Here is a 20,533-nt window from a genome sequence, read left to right on the forward strand (position 1 = left end):
ACTGTTACATCACTGTGAAGCCGTTACTGCTGTTGGCAATAATTGTCAATTGAGAGACTGATAAAATGATTCATCTGTCTATTATGTGTCTTCCCAGCATGTTGTGAGCACGCGCTTGCCCACACCCACACCCACACCCACCCACCCACCCACCCACACACACACACACACACACACACACACACACAATTTCCAGTTTACACATTTTTTTTTTTTCAGACAACAGGCAAAAAATACACTTACAGGTTCCCCAATGAGCTCGAAAGCATGCACAAGTATCTTGAACGCTTCTTCTGCCCCAGGTTGATTGTTTTTGTCCGGATGAACAAGAAATGCCTGTCGTTTATAATATTTCTTTATGTCATCATCAGAGCTATGAGGAGTGACACCCAAAATGCTGAAAGGAGAAATAATTTATGTTAAATATTCACTGTAGAAAATAAATGCTGATAACAAACATGAAACTCACAAAATAAGACAAATGCTCACCCTAAAAAAATGTTGATTATGAAATTGAGCTGATCATTAATTGTTCAAATAATGATCAAATCTGTGAAGGAAGTACAGGTATGATAATGAAAATCAGATACAGTGACCGTACAATGCATACCCTGCCTTATCATCGGCATTACATCAATGTTTATAATAAACAAACAAAAATAATGGATGCAAATAGCACTCGGAATCTATGGCTCACATGTTGCCAAGGTGGTTTCAATTACCCTGCAGAAGTTACCCTGGGAAGCCCTTCACGTCCTCCATACAGTCCTGATCTTTCCCCATGCAATTTCCATGTGTCTGGAGCCCTGAAGGAAGACGTTAATGGCTGACAATTTGCTTCAGATGAGGGAGTGCATGCATGTGTACAATCATGGTTCCATAGGCAACTGCAGCCATTTTTCCATGAAGACACCAGCCGCCATGTCTTACAGTGGAATAAATGTATTTTACGAGTTACCATAATTACTATCAAAATAATAAAGAGTTTACTTAGTTTTTATGGTTCATTACCATCTGTCTGTCCATCCAAATATTCCAAAACCCTTTCTCTGAGGAACAGGTATACTTATCTAGTTGAAATTTATGTCACACATTAAGGTCTACAGTCCCTTGGCGATGTAAAGAAGTGAAGCTTCTAAGTTCGTGCAATCAAAAGATACAGCCACATATTCTGATACTTGCAAACTCACTCATCAAAACCTGGTACTTCCCATTGACCTAGAATAATGAAATCTGCCAAGAAGCACAGATTCACCTTACAAATAAAAGGAAAAAATCCAAAAATTGTTAATTTGTAATTACATCACATGAAAAAAAAATTTTCTGTTATTTGTTACCTGACTTCGAACTTGAAACTAAAACATTCTCGACAGTGTTGGAATCCCTGGGACCGATATCTTGCCATTATCAATGTCAATAACAGGCAAAAATCACCCGAAATCCTGTATTCACCGAATAGATGAACTGTCTGTATACATAATTAGTTTTGTACAGAACCCACAGTGCACAAGTCCTACTCGCTTCTGGCCAATTTTTTGTCCTTTGTTAACAGATTGACTGTCTATCTGAACCTTCCTGGCAGATTAAAACTGTGTGCCGGACCAAGACTTGAACTCGGGACCTTTGCCTTTCGTGGGCAAGTGCTCTACCAACTGAGCTACCCAAGCACGACTCACGCCCCGTCCTCACAAGCTTTACTTCTGCCAGTACCTCGTCCTTTCTTTCAGGAGTGCTAGTTTTGCAAGGTTTGCAGGAGAGCTTCTGTAAAGTTTGAAAGGTAAGAGACAAGGTACTGGCGGAAGTAAAGCTGTGAGGACGGGGCGTGAGTTGTGCTTGGGTAGCTCAGTTGGTAGAGCACTTGCCCGCGAAAGGCAAAGGTCCCGAGTTTGAGTCTCGGTCCGGCACACAGTTGTAATCTGCCAGGAAGTTTCTTATCAGTGCACACTCTGCTGCAGAGTGAAAATCTCATTCTGTCTATCCATTTGTTAAGACCTCCTTCCATCCATCTCTTGAAACCCCTTCTTCTCAGGAACAGGTAGATGTATCATGCTGAAATTTACATCACATGCTGAGGTCTACGGTCCCTGGGAAGTATAATAAATATTAGCATCTAACTCAATGTAATCAAAAGACGCGGTCATTTGTGTCACATATTTGATACTTGCAAACTGACTCATTAAAACCTACAGGTTACTTCCCCTTGATGTGTGATCATGTAATTTGGCAAGAAGAAAGTTTCACAGTACAGGTAAAGGAAAAAAAAAAAAAAAAAAAAAAAAAATCAGAAAACTCTTAGTTTGTAATTGCATCGTTCAAGAAAAGTATTTCTTTCATCAGTTGTTGTTGAGTTCAAACTTGAAATTAAAACATTCCTGATACTCATGAGTCTCTGGGACCGATATCTTCCTGCTATCAATGTTGATAAAAGGCAAAAAAACGGCCATGCAATGTTCCCTACTCACGGTGTGGCAGTTCAGTTGCCACACACATACACATACACACATCAAAGGGAAGCACTGCATCTTCTGGCAGAATCTTGTACCATTTTGAAGGCCATCTGTCATCTATATACCTCAAAAATTGGAAACTGTTTGCTGGACAAGGCTTGGCAAATCAGATCGACCCAACTGTGAAACACTTACACGCTAAGAAAAATCTGGAGCCATATGAACCACATCAGAACCAGACACACAAAATGTGAAGCATTCATTTATGAACAGGGGATGGTAGAGGGACAGTAGACAGTCCCGAATGTAGTTGTGGAGGAATGGAGCAAATAAAAGACCACATTACTTGTGAACATCAAATAAGGAATTCAAAGAGACTGGAGCAACTTCATAAATGCTTCTCCAAAGGCTACTGCGTGGTTAAGTTCATTAGATATAGAGCTCTGATGAAAAATTAATAACATCCTTAAATGTTCACCTACTATACTTCAATACTTTGTTAATATTTTAATATTTATTTCATGTCTTCTCTTCCTCTTCTACGTATGGCATATATTTCTATAGTCCACCGTAATCTAAATACAAAAATAAATAAAATAATAGTAATCACTCCTGTGGGCCTCTGGCACATTCATGTCAAAATCTCTTGAACTTTAACAATATTATGAAAAGGATAGTTGCCACTCATCGTATATCGATGATCCCCCCCACACACACAAACGCAACCTGCACACTACTGACCACAATCTGTAACAGCTGAAGCCACATTGTTATATTGTTACGTCCCATCCTCGATTTCTCTTGAACTTTAGGTGCACACCCTGGCATTAGGGGATTAAAGTCATTTCCGGACATACAACTATTTTAAATGTGGTACATCTGATGTTCTCAACTCAAGAAGCTACCTACATGTAATTTTTCGCCATCCCTCTGATGGCTCCCAAAAATATATTTCCACACCAAATGTATGAACTACCAAAAATATCTCTACATAAATAAGTCCCTTCCCACTGGTCATCACAATCATCACATCTCCTGTGGGAGGCAGGAGACAACCAAACATACTGACGTCTTGCTAAAGCCTTTATGGACAAAGTTCTGCCCACTAAGTTCAGAAAAACATCTGTTGTTATTGTTGTTGTCTGTGTTGTGGTCATCAGTCCAAAGACTGGTTTGATGGAGCTCTCCATGCTACTCTATCCTGTGCAAGCCTCTTCATTTCCGAGTAACTACTGCAACCTACATCCTTCTGATCTGCTTACTCTATTCCTCTCTGGATCTCCCTCTACGATTTTACCCTTCACACTTCCCTGCAATACTAATTTGGTACTCCCCCGACACCTCAGAACGTGTCCTATCAACCGATCCCATCTTCTAATCAAGTTGTGCCACAAATTTCTCATCTCCGCAATTCTATTCAGCACCTCATTATCAGTTAGTTATTCAGCACCTCGTTATCAGTTAGTCTGTAGCACCATATTTCAAAAGCTTCTATTCTCTTCTTGTCGATGCTTTTTATCATCCACGTTTCACTTCCATACATGGCTACACTCCATACAAACACTTTCAGAAAAGACTTCCTGACACTTAAATCTATACTCGATGTTAACAAATTTCTCTTCTTCAGAAATGCTTTCCTTGCCATTGCCAGTCTACATTTTATATCCTCTCTACATCGACCATCATCATTTATTTAGCTGCCCAAATAGCAAACTTCATCTACTACTTTAATTGCCTCATTTCCAATTTTAATTCCCTCAGTATCACCTGATTTAATTCGGCTACATTCCATTATCCTTGTTTAGCTTTTGTTGGTGTCCATCTTATACCTTTCTTTCAAGACATTGTCCATTCCATTCCACTGCTCTTCCAAGACCTTTGTTGCCTCTTACAGTATTACAATGTCACTGGCAAACCTCAAGGTTTTCATTTCTTCTCCATGGATTTTAATTCCCACTCCAAATTTTTTTCTTTTGTTTCCTTTACTGCTTGCTCAATATGCAGATTAAATAAAATTGTGGACATGGCTACAACCCTGTCTTACTCCCTTTCCAACAACAGCTTCCCTTTTGTGCCCTTCGACTATTATAACTGCCATCTGGTTTCTGTACAAATTGTAAATAGCCTTTCGCTCCCTGTATTTTACCCCTGCCACCTTCAGAATTTGAAAGAGAGTATTCCAGTCAACACTGCCAAAATCTTTCTCTAAGTCTACAAATGCTTAAAAAATGTAGGTTTGTCTTTCCTTAACCTCTCAAGTCGTAGGGTCAGTATTACCTTGCGTGTTCCTACATTTCTCCGGAATCCAAACTGATCTTCCCTGAGGTTGGCTTCTACCAGTTTTTCCATTCGTCTGTATAGAATTCGTGTTAGTATTTTGCAACCGTGACTTATTAAACTGATAGTTCAATAACTCTCACACCTGTCAGCATCTGCTTCTTTAGAATTGGAATTATTATATTCTTTTTGAAGTCTGGCGGTATTTCGCCTGTCTCATACATCTTGCTCACCAGATGGAAGAGTTTTGTTATGGCAGGCCCTCCCAAGGCTACCAGTAGTTCTGACAGACAGTTGTCTATTCCCAGGGGCTTGTTTTGACTTGGGTATTTCAGTGCTCTGTCAAATTCTTCACACAGTATCATATCTCCCATTTCATCTTCATCTACATCCTCTTCCATTTCCATAATATTGCCCTCATTTACATCACCCTTGTATTGACCCTCTAAATACTCCTTCCACCTTTCTGCTTTCCCTTCTTTGCTTAGGACCGGTTTTCCCTCTGAGCTCTTTATATTCATACAGGTGGTTCTCTTTCCTCCAAAGGTCTCTCTAATTTTCCTGTAGGCAGTATCTATCTTACCCCTAGTGATATATGCTTCTACATCCTTACATTTGTCCTCTAGCCAATCTTGCTTAGCCATTTTGCACTTACTGTCAATCTCATTTTTGAGACATTTACATTCCTTTTCACAGACTTCATTTACTGCATTTTTGTATTTTCTCCTTTCATCAATTAAATTCAGTATCTCTTCCGTTACCCAAGGATTTCTTCTAGCCCTCGTGTTTTTATCTCCCGGATCCTCTGCTGCCTTCACTATTTCATCTCTCAGAGCTATCCATTCTTCTTCTTCTTCTTCTTCTTCTTCTGTATTTCTTTTCCCCGTTCTTGTCAATCGTTCCCTAACACTCCTTATGAAACTCTCTACAACCTCTAGTTCTTTCTGCTTATCCAGGTCCCATCTACTTAAATTCCCATATTATTGCAGTTTCTTCTGTTTTAGTCTACAGTTCATAACCAATAAATTGTGGTTCAGAGTCCTCATCTGCACCTGGAAATGTCTTACAATTTAAAACCTGGTTCCTCAATATCTTTCTTACCATTATGTAATCAATAAGAAATCTTCCAGTGTCTCCAGTTCTCTTCTGCGTGTACAGCCTTCTTTCACGATTCTTAAACCAAGTGTTGGCAATGACTAAGTTATGCTCTGTGCAAAATTCTACCAGGTGGCTTCCTCTTTCATTCCTTACCCTCAGTCCATATTCACCTACTACTTTTCCTTCGCTTCCTTTTCCTACTACTGAATTCCCCCCCCCCCATGATTATTAAATTTTCATCTCCCTTAAGTATCTGAATAATTTCTTTTGCATCATCATACATTTCTTCAATCTCTTCATCATCTGCAGAGCTAGTTGGCATATAAACTTGTACTACTGTGGTAGGCATGGGGTTTGTGTCTATCTTGGCTACAATGATGCATTTACTATTCTGTTCAAAAATGGCTCTGAGCACTATGGGACTCAACTGCTGAGGTCATTAGTCCCCTAGAACTTAGAACTAGTTAAACCTAACTAACCTAAGGACATCACAAACATCCATGCCCGAGGCAGGATTCGAACCTGCGACCGTAGCAGTCTTGCAGTTCCAGACTGCAGCGCCTTTAACCGCACGGCCACTTCGGCCGGCTACTATTCTGTTCATAGTAGCTTATACACATTTCCATTTTTTTTTTTCATTATTAAACCTACTCCTGCATTACCACTACCTGATTTTGTATTTATAACCCTGTACTCACCTAACCAAAAGTCTTGTTCCTCCTGCTACTGAACTTCACTAATTCCCACTATATTTAGCTTTAACCTATCCATTTAAATTTTCTAAACTACCTGCCCGATTAAGGGGTCTGATATTCCACGCTCTAATCCGTAGAATGCCAGTTGTTTTCTCCTGATAAAGATGTCCTAAGCAGTTCTGCCTGGTGATATGAATGGGGCGACTATTTTACATCCGGAATATTTTACCCAAGAGGATGCCATCATCATTTAACCATACAGTAAAGCTGCAGGCCATCAGTAAAAATTACGGCTGTAGTTTTCCCTTGCTTTCAGCCACTCACAGTACCATCACAGCAATGCTGTTTTGGTTGATGTTCCAGGCCAGTATAATCAATCATCCAGACTGTTGCCCCTGCAACTACTGAAAAGGCTGCTGCCTCTCTTCAGGAACCACGCATTTGTCTGGCACCTCAACAGATACCCCTCCATTGTGGTTGCACTTACAGTACGGCTATCTGTATGGCCAAGGCATGCAAGCCTCCCCACCAATAGTCCATGTTTCAAGGGGGAGAGGGGGGTGAGGAGGAGGAGGAGGAGGCGGGGGAGAGACTTCTACTAACCAGTTATTTCCATCATCATCATCATCATCATCATTTAAGACTGATTATGCCTTTCAGCGTTCATTCTGGAGCATAGTCCCCCTTATAAAATTCCTCCATGATCCCCTATTCAGTGCTAACATTGATGCCTTTTCTGATGTTAAGCCTTTTACTTCAAAATCATTCTTAACCGAATCCAGGTACCTTCTCCGTGGTCTACCCCGACTCCTCCTACCCTCTACTGCTGAACCCATGAGTCTCTTGGGTAACCTTGCTTCTCCCATGTGTTTAACATGCCCCCACCATCTAAGCCTGTTCGCCCTGACTGCTACATCTACAGAGTTCATTCCCAGTTATTCTTTGATTTCCTCATTGTGGACACCCTCCTGCCATTGTTCCCATCTACTAGTACCTGCAATCATCCTAGCTACTTTCATATCCGTAACCTCAACCTTATTGATAAGGTAACCTGAATGTACCCAGCTTTTGCTCCCATACAACAAAGTTGGTCGAAAGATTGAACGGTGCACAGATAACTTAGTCTTGGTACTGACTTCCTCCTTGCAGAAGAGAGTAGATCGTAGCTGAGCGCTCACTGCATTAGCTTTGCTATGAGGTGCGGCTAGAAAAAAACCGGACTGATGCTGGAAAAAAACATTTATTTACAATTATTTACAATTTCATGTTATCTCCTTCAATGTACTCTCCTCCTCGGTCTCTACACCGCTCCATACGAATTTTCCACTGTTCATAGCAATGCTGCAGATCATTTTCGGTAAGTCCATAAATTACTTCCGTCGCTTTTTCTTTTACTGCTTCAACAGTCTCAAATCTAGTTCCTTTCAAAGCTGACTTGACATTAGGGAAAAGAAAAAAGTCACAGGGGGCCAAATCAGGTGAGTAGGGTGGATGATCTAAGATGGGAATGTTGTGTTTTGCCAAAAACGTCTTCACTGACAACGCACTGTGAGATGGGGCATTGTCTTGGTGAAGGATCCATGATTTTTTTTCTCCACAAATCATTCCGTTTTCTCCGTACTCGCTCACGTAGGGTAGCCAGGACGCTAATGTAGCAATGCTGATTCACTGTTTGTCCCTCTGGTACCCAATCAATGTGCACAATCCCTTTGATGTCAAAAAAAACAATCATCATTGCCTTGAATTTCGATTTTGACATTCGTGCTTTTTTTTGTCGTGGAGAACCAGGAGTTTTCCAATGCATCGATTGGCGTTTAGTTTCGGGATCGTAAGTAAAAAACCACGATTCATCGCAAGTAATAACATTTTGTAAGAAGGTGGGATCACTTTCAATGTTTTCCAGGATGTCAGAACAAATCATTCTTCGGCGTTCCTTCTGTTCAATTGTGAGACACTTTGGAACCATTTTTGAACACACTTTGTTCATGTTGAAACTTTCATGAAGAATCTGCCTAACACTTTCCTTGTCAACTCCTGTTAACTCAGACACTGCTCTGATTGTTAAACGGCGATCTTGTCGAACAAGTTTACCGATTTTTTCAATGTTTGCATCAGTTTTTGCTGACAATGGTCTGCCAGTGCGAGTGTCATCACTGGTGTCTTCGCGGCCATCTTTCAATCGTTTAAACCACTCAAACACTTGTGTTCGCGATAAACAATCATCGCCGTACACTTGTTGTAACATTACAAACGTTTCACTTGCAGATTTTCCTAGTTTGAAACAAAATTTGATGTTAACACGCTGTTCTTTCTACTCAACATTTTCCGACGCACAGACAAAACGTCAACTACTTCAAACAGACGCCACGGGCAGACTGAGTGCAGGAGGCAGATGAAACTCGAGCAGTAGGCGGAGCGAGAGTCACATGACAGGCCACGCGACTTTCAGCCTTATTGCATTCGTTTTATTGTTTCACCAGTACTAGTCTGTTTTTTTTCTAGCCACACCTCGTACACCTCGCTTCCAGTTCTTTCGCTATGTTGCCATCCTGTGAGAATATGCATCCTAAGTACTTGAAACCGTCCACCTGTTCTAACTTTGTTCCTCCTATTTGGCACTCAATCCGTTTATATCTCTTTCCCACTGCCATTACTTTCGTTTTGGAGATATTAATCTTCATACCACAGTCCTTACGTTTCTGATCTAGCTCTGAAATATTACTTTGCAAACTTTCAATCGAATCTGCCATCACAATTAAGTCATCCGCATATGCGAGACTGCTTATTTTGTGTTCACATATCTTAATCTCACCCAGCCAGTTTATTGTTTTCAACATATGATCCATAAATAATATGAAAACAGTGGAAACAGGTTGCAGCCTTGTCTTACCCCTGAAACTACTCTGAACCATGAACTCAATTTACCGTCAACTCTAACTGCTGCCTGACTATCTATGTAAAGACCTTTAATTGCTTGCAAAAGTTTGCCTCCTATTCCATAATCTCGTAGAACAGACAATAACTTCCTTCTAGGTACCCGGTCATACGCATTTTCTAGATCCATAAAGCATAGATACAATTCCCTGTTCCACTCGTAACACTTCTCCATTATTTGCCGTAAGCTAAAGATCTGGTCCTGACAACCTCTAAGAGGCCTAAACCCACACTGATTTTCATCCAATTTGTCCTCAACTAATACTCGCACTTTCCTTTCAACAATACCTGAGAAGATTTTACCCACAACGCTGATTAAAGAAATACCTCTGTAGTTGTTACAATCTTTTCTGTTTCCATGTTTAAAGATTGGTGTGATTACTGCTTTTGTCCAGTCTGATGGAACCTGTCCCAACTCCCACGCCATTTCAACTATCCTGTGCAGCCATTTAAGACCTGACATTCCACTCTATTTTAAGAGTTCCGACTTAATTTCATCCACCCCAACCACTTTATTACACTGCAATCTATTGACCATTTTCTCCACTTCCTCGAATGTGATCCTATTTCCATCATCATTCCTATCCCATTGTACAGCAAAATCTGAAACATTATTATTTCCAGGAAATCAAAAAGTCTGTCTCCAGTACAAATGAGCGACATCAGCGACAGTACAAATGAGCGACTAGTACTGGTGAAACAATAAAACGAATGCAATAAGGCTGAAAGTCGCGTGGCCTGTCACGTGACTCTCGCTCCGCCTACTGCTCGAGTTTCATCTGCCTCCTGCACTCAGTCTGCCCGTGGCGTCTGTTTTAAGTAGTTGACGTTTTGTCTGTGCGTCGGAAAATGTTGAGTGTACAGAAAGAACAGCGTGTTAACATCAAATTTTGTTTCAAACTAGGAAAATCTGCAAGTGAAACGTTTGTAATGTTACAACAAGTGTACGGCGATGATTGTTTATCGCGAACACAAGTGTTTGAGTGGTTTAAACGATTGAAAGATGGCCGCGAAGACACCAGTGATGACACTCGCACTGGCAGACCATTGTCAGCAAAAACTGATGCAAACATTGAAAAAATCGGTAAACTTGTTCGACAAGATCGCCGTTTAACAATCAGAGCAGTGTCTGAGTTAACAGGAGTTGACAAGGAAAGTGTTAGGCAGATTCTTCATGAAAGTTTCAACATGAACAAAGTGTGTTCAAAAATGGTTCCAAAGTGTCTCACAATTGAACAGAAGGAACGCCGAAGAATGATTTGTTCTGACATCCTGGAAAACATTGAAAGTGATCCCACCTTCTTACAAAATGTTATTACTTGCGATGAATCGTGGTTTTTTACTTACGATCCCGAAACTAAACGCCAATCGATGCATTGGAAAACTCCTGGTTCTCCACGACAAAAAAAAGCACGAATGTCAAAATCGAAATTCAAGGCAATGATGATTGTTTTTTTTGACATCAAAGGGATTGTGCACATTGATTGGGTACCAGAGGGACAAACAGTGAATCAGCATTGCTACATTAGCGTCCTGGCTACCCTACGTGAGCGAGTACGGAGAAAACGGAATGATTTGTGGAGAAAAAAAATCATGGATCCTTCACCAAGACAATGCCCCATCTCACAGTGCGTTGTCAGTGAAGACGTTTTTGGCAAAACACAACATTCCCATCTTAGATCATCCACCCTACTCACCTGATTTGGCCCCCTGTGACTTTTTTCTTTTCCCTAAAGTCAAGTCAGCTTTGAAAGGAACTAGATTTGAGACTGTTGAAGCAGTAAAAGAAAAAGCGACGGAAGTAATGTATGGACTTACCGAAAATGATCTGCAGCATTGCTATGAACAGTGGAAAATTCGTATGGAGCGGTGTAGAGACTGAGGAGGAGAGTACATTGAAGGAGATAACATGAAATTGTAAATAATTGTAAATAAATGTTTTTTCCAGCATCAGTCCGGTTTTTTTCTAGCCGCACCTCGTATATATGTATAGGGTGATTGATTGAAGCTCCTGTTCCCTATTTCTACCATTATACTGCTTTTAGCTCTAGTTCTTACACTTCTTAAGCTAATATACACCATTTTCTTCCATTTTAGAAACAAGCACTTATCTTTAATTTATCTCACTTACTGGTATGAGATTTGATCAATTACATAAAAACACTGAATTATGACAGAACCTTATGATATGCAGTAACTAATTTTCTTGTAAGTTGAGAGACATTCTCTATTCTCATTATACACTTTTACCATCTATTGATAGATAAAAATGTCTGCCTTAAACTAGTGGAATGCAGCTATGAAGACAGGTCAAGATCAAATGTGCAGAAGTATATGGAAGTGTACTACGTGACTCAACAGCCAATCGTGTATCTGCGACATTCTTGTCTTCGATCTGTGTGCATTGTGCTATGTTTGTAAAGCTTACTGCTTATTCCAGTCACAGTGTCCTGTACTGAGTGATTATTTTTTCCCTCACAGCGTTCATCATGAGCAATGGTAAGCAATCATCACAACATGCAAGAGGAATAATGTTTCATTTGTATCTATACTTTACAAGACAGTCTTCTGCTGAATCCATGCCGGCACAAGTCACATTTCACACTACTGGCAAATACCCAGAGGAGACAGGTGAAACACATGGTATTGGTTTCAGGTCCATTCAAAGAATATCCATCAAATCTAAGGTGTCTATGCAAGCCTGTGGTTCGGCTGTTTTCAAGTCACAAAGCAAGCAAAACAATCGCAAAACGGAAGAGAGTGAGCAATATGATTTTGTGAAAAACTTTTGCAGAAACTAGTGTTCTACAAGTATGCTAAAGGCGAATACATCTGACAGTAGAAAAATTAGTTTCATATATGAAAGAAGCAAAAATTTTAACAGAAGCAAATGGAGCATGTTGAGGGCACTGAAAGACATGGGGCTCCGATATCAGAAAATGAACAACTAGAGGAAATCACTCATGGAACGAAGCAATATTGTAGCTGCAAGGATTGTGTTGTTGAGAACAATGCAGGAGGTCAGGTAACTTGGCATGTCTTGAATTTATAATGTAGATGGAACTTTCATCAATCAAAAACATGCAAGGGCTACAAGCTGGAAGATGAGCTACGGGTATAGTGGGTTAAAAGTTCCAGTTGGCAAGGATAAGAGAATTGTAGTGATTCGCATCATACAAGTAAAAACTGGCTTTATTTACCAGAGGAAGCTGGTTTTTAAGGCACCAAAGGGTAAGAATTCTGAAAATTAGGATTCTGAAATGATGTGCAGTGTCTTCAAATGGTGGTTTAAAGAACAACTGTTGCTGTATATCCCTGAGTGTTCAGCTATTGTCATGGATAATGTGGGCATCCAACCTGTGCAACTGAACAAAGCTTCATATACCAATTCCAAACGGGCTGACATCATTGCACGGTTGTCATCTAATGGCATGCCTTATAGTTCGTCACATACCAGAGCATAATTACTGGTTCTTGTCAATGCCCACAAGCCTGCATACAGAGTTTATGAGATAGACGAAACTGCAAAGCAGCATGGACACTGTATTGTTAGATTACCCCCATATCATCATCATTATAATCCAGCTAAGCTGGTATGGGATCAGGTGAAAGTACATATTGCAAAAAAGAACAATAATTTAAAATTGCAGATTTTGATAAACTTACACTTGAGGCAATAGACAGCATCTCAAATATTTGCAAGAGCGCCTTGTGTAAGACACGAAGAAAAACTGCAGAATGAAGATTACCACAGAGAAACTGGCAGGGACACTATGAAACCTTTCATTGTGAATCTCACTGAAAGTGAGACATCTACGTCAGACTGCGAAGACAATGGTGTGGATTTCTTAATGTGACATATGTAAGTAATAATTACTGCTACTTATGACTTTCTTTGTATGACTGTATCTGCAGTTGCACTAAAAATTATTAATCGCTGAAGTATTCATCTTTGGCTTCATAATAATGCAGTTTTTGTCATAGCAGGTTCCACAATGAAAGAAAATTAATTTTTAGTAACCCTTTAAATGATTTATTTCTGATATCCTTTTAAGGCGCCACATTTTTAAAGCTTGATGCCTAATGTAAGCAAAATATACTATTATTGTTCAAAAGATGAAACATTAAACATCAATAGCATTTAAAGGAAGACGCTAATCATTACTACTAAAAAAATTTGTGTGTGTGTGTGTGTGTGTGTGTGTGTGTGTGTGTGTGGGTGGGTGTGTGTTTTACTAAGAGCGTAGTTCACTGTGGTACAATGTGTATGGTAGCATCTCATCAGCTGTTACAGTGCTTGAACTGATGGAAGAACATCACAGCAGCGCAACAGATCTTCCCTTTCTATTTGCGCAAAACGTGCGCCACACCTGCCTTTGTAGCTGCTCTCACACTAGTTGTAAGCATCTTTATGAACAGAAAATTTATAAAAGTTTATGATGGCCAGATCAGGACTGCTGAGGTCAAGTACTAACAGTTCACATTTCAATTATAATCACTGACTTCAAAAACTTGTTTCAGAAACTCAAAGATACATGTTCCACTTGACTGTTGCCCTTGAAATAATTTGGTTCCTTACAGATTAATTTGTTCTTCTTCCAGTAATTTTTGGGTTTGCAGCTGGATCCCATCAACATTCTGTCTAGGTATTTCGGCCCAGAGACGTCCAGCCATCCTCACGTGAGCAGACGAAGTACTGAAGAGACCTGATGCAGTCAAGGTATTTATAACCAATTCTGCATATGGGAATCGTACTGGCAGTTTAGGGTGCATGCATTAGGAGGTGACATGCACGAGGCAGACAATTTGTGTGTGCTGCCCTCAGCGGTGAAGTAAGAATAATCTAATCGCTGAGTATCGACTGAGCATGTCGATTCCGTTGTGACCGCATAATTTTAATTACTGGATTCCAATTTTTATCCAGCTTAAAGCCATTGTCACAATTCATTAAATTATCAGCAAGACATTTTTCCACGGATTATTTAATTACAGAGTCCCAGAAGCTGGAAACTGGTGCTAAAATTTTCGTATTATTGTATTCCATTGAATGTCCCATGGAAATGCAATGTTCTGCTACTGCTGATTTCGAAGGTTGCTGCAGATTGGTTATGTCTTTCATGTTCTACACAGCGTTCCTGGACCGTTCGTGTTATCTGACCTATATATGCAGAGCCACACGCACAGGGAATTTTATAAACACCCGACTTCCCCAATTGTAAATCGTCTTTAAAAGATCCGACTAAGGCCCTGCTCTTTGCTGGTGGATGGAAGATGACATCGTATCACCACCTACTGCATGCGCCATAAACTGCCAGTACGATTCACATGCGCAGAATTCACTATAAATACCTTGACTGCATCAGGTCCCTTCAGTACTTCACCTACTCACCTGAGAATGGCCGGACGCTTCTGGGCCGAAATATCTTGGCAGAATGTTGATGGGATCCGGCTGCAAACCAAAAATAATTAGAAGAAGAAATATGCCGGGAAAATTTCAGAAGTCACATAATTTATTCTTATTCAAAATGTTAAGATACTTTCCTTGAATGCTTTACAAAAGCTGGATAATAATGACATGGGACTGTAATTCTTACTATTAATGTGTCATCTTTCCTACAGAATAACTGCATTGTTGAGTGTTCAAATATTTGTTGAGAATATTTACTGACTACAGAAATTTTGCTTATTATTTGTTAACTAATAGTGCAGTTTAATAAAATTTTTTTGAACTTCCAGCTATATCAAGTGACTAAAGGAGCTTTAGGACAAATGCTTCTTGGCCACTGTCATGCAGTAACTGCTTGCCATTTCACTAATGGTCTCATCCCTATAGCCATACACACACTATTTAATGCTGAGAAATCAACTATGGCACAACACAAATTATAAATTGGCATCTTATGAAACTTGATGCCACTCTCAGATAGTGTGACACAATAAGTGACAAAATTAAAACCTCAGTAAACACCCACATTAATATGGCAGTCTCCAACTCAGCACAGCCTGAAATTTGGCCACTGAGATTCTGCAGTGAATACGGCGAACACATCACGTAAATGCATCTCTGAGTCATTGGCTGTACAAATACACCTTCACTCTCTACCGGCTTTGATTCAATAACCATCTTCACTGGAAGAAAAGCTGTACAATGATGAGTCAAGACAGCTTTTCCTCCTGTGAAGATGGTTATCTAACTGAAACTGGTATACAATAATGGTGTATTTGTACAGCTGATAGATTAGAAATGCATTTCTTCATATATCTGACAACTGTAAACAATTATAAAATATCTAATCACATTATGTAAACTTGTCTAATTTGACAATGGACTGAGCACCAGTGGGATCACGGTCAGCAGTGAAGCTATATAAGGATGAGGCCAATGATGAAACAGCTGTCAGATATTACTCGACAATGCCTCGTAAGCATTCAGCCAGTAGTTCATGCAAATTTGGCTAGGAGCTCATGACCACATTATTTCATATTGTCATGAGATCATAATTAGATAAGCGTATTTTGTTTCAACTTAGCGTATTTTGTTTCAACTTCATCAGACAATCTTATATGGGATAAAGGCCATTTTTCCAATACCATTCCTGCTTCTTCTACTTTGTGATTATAGCACACACCTTCACTAAACATAATTTGAATAATATTTTATAATTTCCACGTGGAAACTATAAAATATTATTCGAATTATGTTTAGTGAAAGTGTGTGCTATATTCATATAATGTGCATGAACTGTTTTGGCAACCTGTAGGGATTTCTGTTTTCTGTTTCCGCCAATTAACTGCAGTTATTGTAATACAAGAGTACAGTATTTTTTAAGAAAGCTTAGTCTATATCCTATGTGGATGGATGCAAGATGGCAGCCAGTGTAAAAGTAGCTCATGTATCTCCTTGAAAAAATGTGAATACTGCAAGTAAAAAGAAAGCATATGTATATTCTAAGAATGAGATTTCAAAAGTAAACGCATATGTATCCAGTCTAAAATTTATCGCATATGTATCCAGTCTAAAATTTATTAACAGTGCATTAAAAATGGATATTAATAAATTTCAAGCACCAAAATGCGAACCACCTGCGACACGACATACATCGAAATTTCTGTGAGAAATGTTGGCCTTTTTCTGACAAGTGGTCAAAAATTGTATACGAGAACAAAAGTATAAAAGAGGTGCAGGAAAAGAAGTGTTGCATTGCATAAAGTAAGGGAGATGGGTGTGCAAGTAGGTCACTTTGACCAATCTGTAGTGGAAAATTCAATTCATAATGCATGTTACACATGCAATCTGTTAGATCTAAAACTACAACTAGTAAAGAAAATGGAAAACAAGTTTCAACTCACAATAAATTTACAATAAAAAATTTGTGATGCTCCTGAAATGAATCATTCACTGAATATTGGAAAACAAAAGTACAGTGGACTGGCAACAAATAACCAACAAGACAGGAAAACTACAGGGGAAACTTGGAGAATATTTCATGAAAACTTCCTGGTCATGTTGTATTAACTACAGAGTGGGAGATCAATTGATTAGGGTGAGTATTAGACACAGGGAATCATGTGAAACTGTTTTAAATGCCTTATCTGACAATCACCTTGAGCAGTTAATAAGGAAAGCCACTCATTAAGGTAATATCTAAAATCTACTGGTGCCAAACATATCAGAACTTTCCGACTCAGTGTAGAATAGGGAGTCACTGCTCAGAAGGCCATTACAAAGCATTATCTTAGCAACAAAGGCAATGAATGGATTTCAGATTACCTGAGAAATCAGCATGAAAATTTAATCTCCAGCACTAGTAATGCTGAGTATCACTGAACAAAGTTGAAGAGCACTATACAATACACTTTAGACAGGTACGTGTCGAGCAAATTTATGAGGGATGGAAAAGATCCTCCTGTGATTTCACAGCCACGTTAGAAAGTAGAAAGCTGCTACGAAATCAAAGAGTGCTGCACTGCAAATTTAAATATAGCTGAAGCCTCAAAATAAATAAATTGTACGAGGAGGGCCATACGTGAAGTGTTCAATGAATTCAGAAGTAAAATTCTGTCTACCAGACTTGACAGATAATCCCAAGAAATTTTGGACTTATGTTAAATAAGTAAATGGATCAAAGGGATCTATACTGACACACTTTGACTGTAACAGCATTGAAACTGAGGACAATACACAAAGATACAAAATAACAAATGTTTTTTTCCAGAACTTATTTTCTGAGGAAGATCGCACTGCAGTACCTCCTTCAAATCATCGCACAAATGGAAAAAGGGCCACACTGAAAAAAGTGGGATAGAAAAGCAGCTTCGACTGTACTTGACAAGATACCAACATGACTGTACATAGAGTGTGCAAAAGAACTTGTCCTCTTCTAACTCTTCTAATAACAGTGTCCCGTAGGTCTCTGAAGGAGCAAAGTGTTCCTTATGATCAGAAAAAGCACAGGTCATTCCCATTTTCAAGGAGGGTCATTGAAAAGGTGCACATAACTATAAGCGTGTATCTCTGAATTAGCCTGTTGTAGAATTGTGGTAAACAGTTTATGCTCTAATATTATGAGCTTTCTGGAAGCCAAAAATTCTCCAGCTCACTCTGTTTGTCCAAGAGACCCAGAAGGTGACAGATACTGATGCACAAGTAGATCCTGTGTTCTTCGACTTCATTCAATACAGTTCTGCGCTGTCATCTAATGAACAAAATATATGAGTTTGTCTACCCGACGAGAGGCCCTAGCCACACGAGATTTCATATGAAATAAAAAAATTGTGCGATTGGACTGAAGAATTTCTGGCAAATAGAATACAGCATGTTGTTCTCAATGGAGAGAAGTCTTCAGACGTAAAGTGTGTGCAGGCATATCCCAATGGAGTGTTATAGGCCGTCACTTTTCAGATTATATATACGTGATGTAGTAGACAACATCAGAAGTTGCATAAGGCTTTTTGTAGATGATGCTGCCGTATTCACAGATGCTGCAATGCTAGAAGATTGTAGCAGAATGCAGGAGGACATGCACAGGATCGACACTTGGTGCAGGGAGTAGCAATTGACCTACAACATAATAAACATAATGTATTGTGTATATATAGACAGAAAGACCCAGTATTGTATGACTAAGCGATTGCAGAACGATCACTAGAAGCTGTTACTTTCATGAAATACCTAGGAGTATGAGTATGGAGCAATTTGATGTGGAATGACCACGTAAAACTAACTGTGGGAAAGGCGGATGCTACACTGAGATTTATCAGAAGAATACTCAGGAAATGTAGACTGTCTACTAAGGAGGTAGTTTACAAATCCTCATTCGACCAATAGCTGAATATTGCTCATCAGTATGGGACCTGTAGAGATAAGACTGATAGAAGAAACAGAGAAGTTCCAAAGAAGAACAGCACATTTAATTAGAGGTTCATTTAGTATGCATGGAAGCGTCACGGAGATGATCAACCAACTCGAGTGGCAGATGCTGCAAGAGATGCATTCTGTATCACAATGTGGTTTACTGTTGAAGTTCTGTGAGTGTATGTTCCAAAGAAAAATATTGCTTCCTTCTTCATATGTCTTGCAAAACAATCACAAAGATAAAATCAGAGAGATTCCAGCCCACGTGGAGGCTTACTGGCAATCTTCTTCCCTTTTTTTTTTTTTTTTTTTTTTTAAAAGCGTGTGACAAGGGCCTCCCATCGGGTAGACTGCTCGCCTGGTGCAAGTCTTTCGATTTGACGCCACTTCGGCGACTTGCTCGTCAATGGGGATGAAATGATGATGATTAGGACAACACAACATCCAGTCCCTGAGCGGAGAAAATCTCTGAGCCAGCCGGGAATTGAACTCGGGCCCGTAGGATTGACAGTCCATCGCGCTGAGCACTCAGCTACCGGTGGCGGACAATCTTCTTCTTGTGACCCATTCACAACTAGAACAGGAAAGGGGGGGGGGGGCAGATGTGTACAGAAAGTGGCCTGTGCCACACACCGCAAGGTGGCTTGCAGAGCATAAATATAGATGTAGATAGAGAAAATTCAAGTGATAGTCACGGAAGAAATTGTAGCAAATTACTACAGTAAAAGACTGACAATCAATTCATTGTGAAAAGTATTAAAAACTCTGGTGCATAAATCATAGCTCAAATGACACAGATAAATAAGCCACTGAGTGTGTTTCGAAGGAACACAACAGATTTTCTGGAACAAATATTGAAACTAACACACAAAATGAATGTATTAATTAATCTGGTATCTATTAGACATGATACGTAAGACCTGAACAGAATAATGAAGTCTATGAATTCACAATAGGAAAAAAAAATCATTACTACTATGAATGTGTGTAGGAAGAGACTGACTGTGAATTTCAAAACTGCACTACGGCAAATAAATGTATACTCACCATTTCCAGCTGGACAAACAAGGAAAGATGAAAAATGTACATTTTGCAATGAATTGCCTCTTTCATACTACGAATGGAAAAAAAAAGTACCAGTAAGAAAGCATACACAAACAGAGAAACACATAAAACATGACTAAACAGCTGACAGACAATTACGGACCAGTATGTGAGTAGAAGCAAGCAAAAAATTAAGAAACAACACTCTTAGTGAGCTGAATTTCAAACCTACACATACAGTAACAATGCAGCTACTAATGGATGGATGAGTGAAAATGGAAAGTAATAAGTAATTACGTTAAAGTGCCAAAATAAAGCAAGACTATAGGCCCAAAAACAACTATGGGCAGGTATGCGAATAGAAAATACATAAGAAAATGCAACACTACTGCTGATTTGAATTTACACTAAAGGTATGTCTTCTTCTTCTTCTTCTTTCTTGGGTTTTCCTATTTCTTTACGGTGTTGGCATTGTTATACGGTTGTATGGGTTTTGGCAGTGTTGGTGACAGCTGGTGACTGGATGCCCTTCCTGACACTGTCACTACCTCTGGAACAGAATTTATGCACCCTATCTGCCTGTGTACATGTCATGTCCAAGAATGAGAATGTTTTCTAAATGTTTATGCACCGTGTATCTGAGTGGAATGTGGGTACCCGCCTGGCATTTACCTATTTGGATG

The 20,533-nt window shown here is 39.5% G+C and overlaps 1 protein-coding gene across 1 annotated transcript in view; it reads right to left on the reverse strand.

Annotated features, from left to right (window-relative positions):
- Nucleotides 1-20,533, reverse strand: part of LOC126259732 (uncharacterized) — a 217,540-nt gene that overhangs the window by 113,174 nt on the left and 83,833 nt on the right. The window contains exon 6 of the mRNA XM_049956719.1: nucleotides 244-397. Coding sequence (XP_049812676.1) covers nucleotides 244-397 — 154 coding nt within the window. The remainder of the gene's footprint in view (nucleotides 1-243; nucleotides 398-20,533) is intronic.

This window comes from Schistocerca nitens, chromosome 1 (genome assembly GCF_023898315.1).
Source record: "Schistocerca nitens isolate TAMUIC-IGC-003100 chromosome 1, iqSchNite1.1, whole genome shotgun sequence".
Classification (NCBI taxonomy): Eukaryota; Metazoa; Arthropoda; class Insecta; order Orthoptera; family Acrididae; genus Schistocerca; species Schistocerca nitens.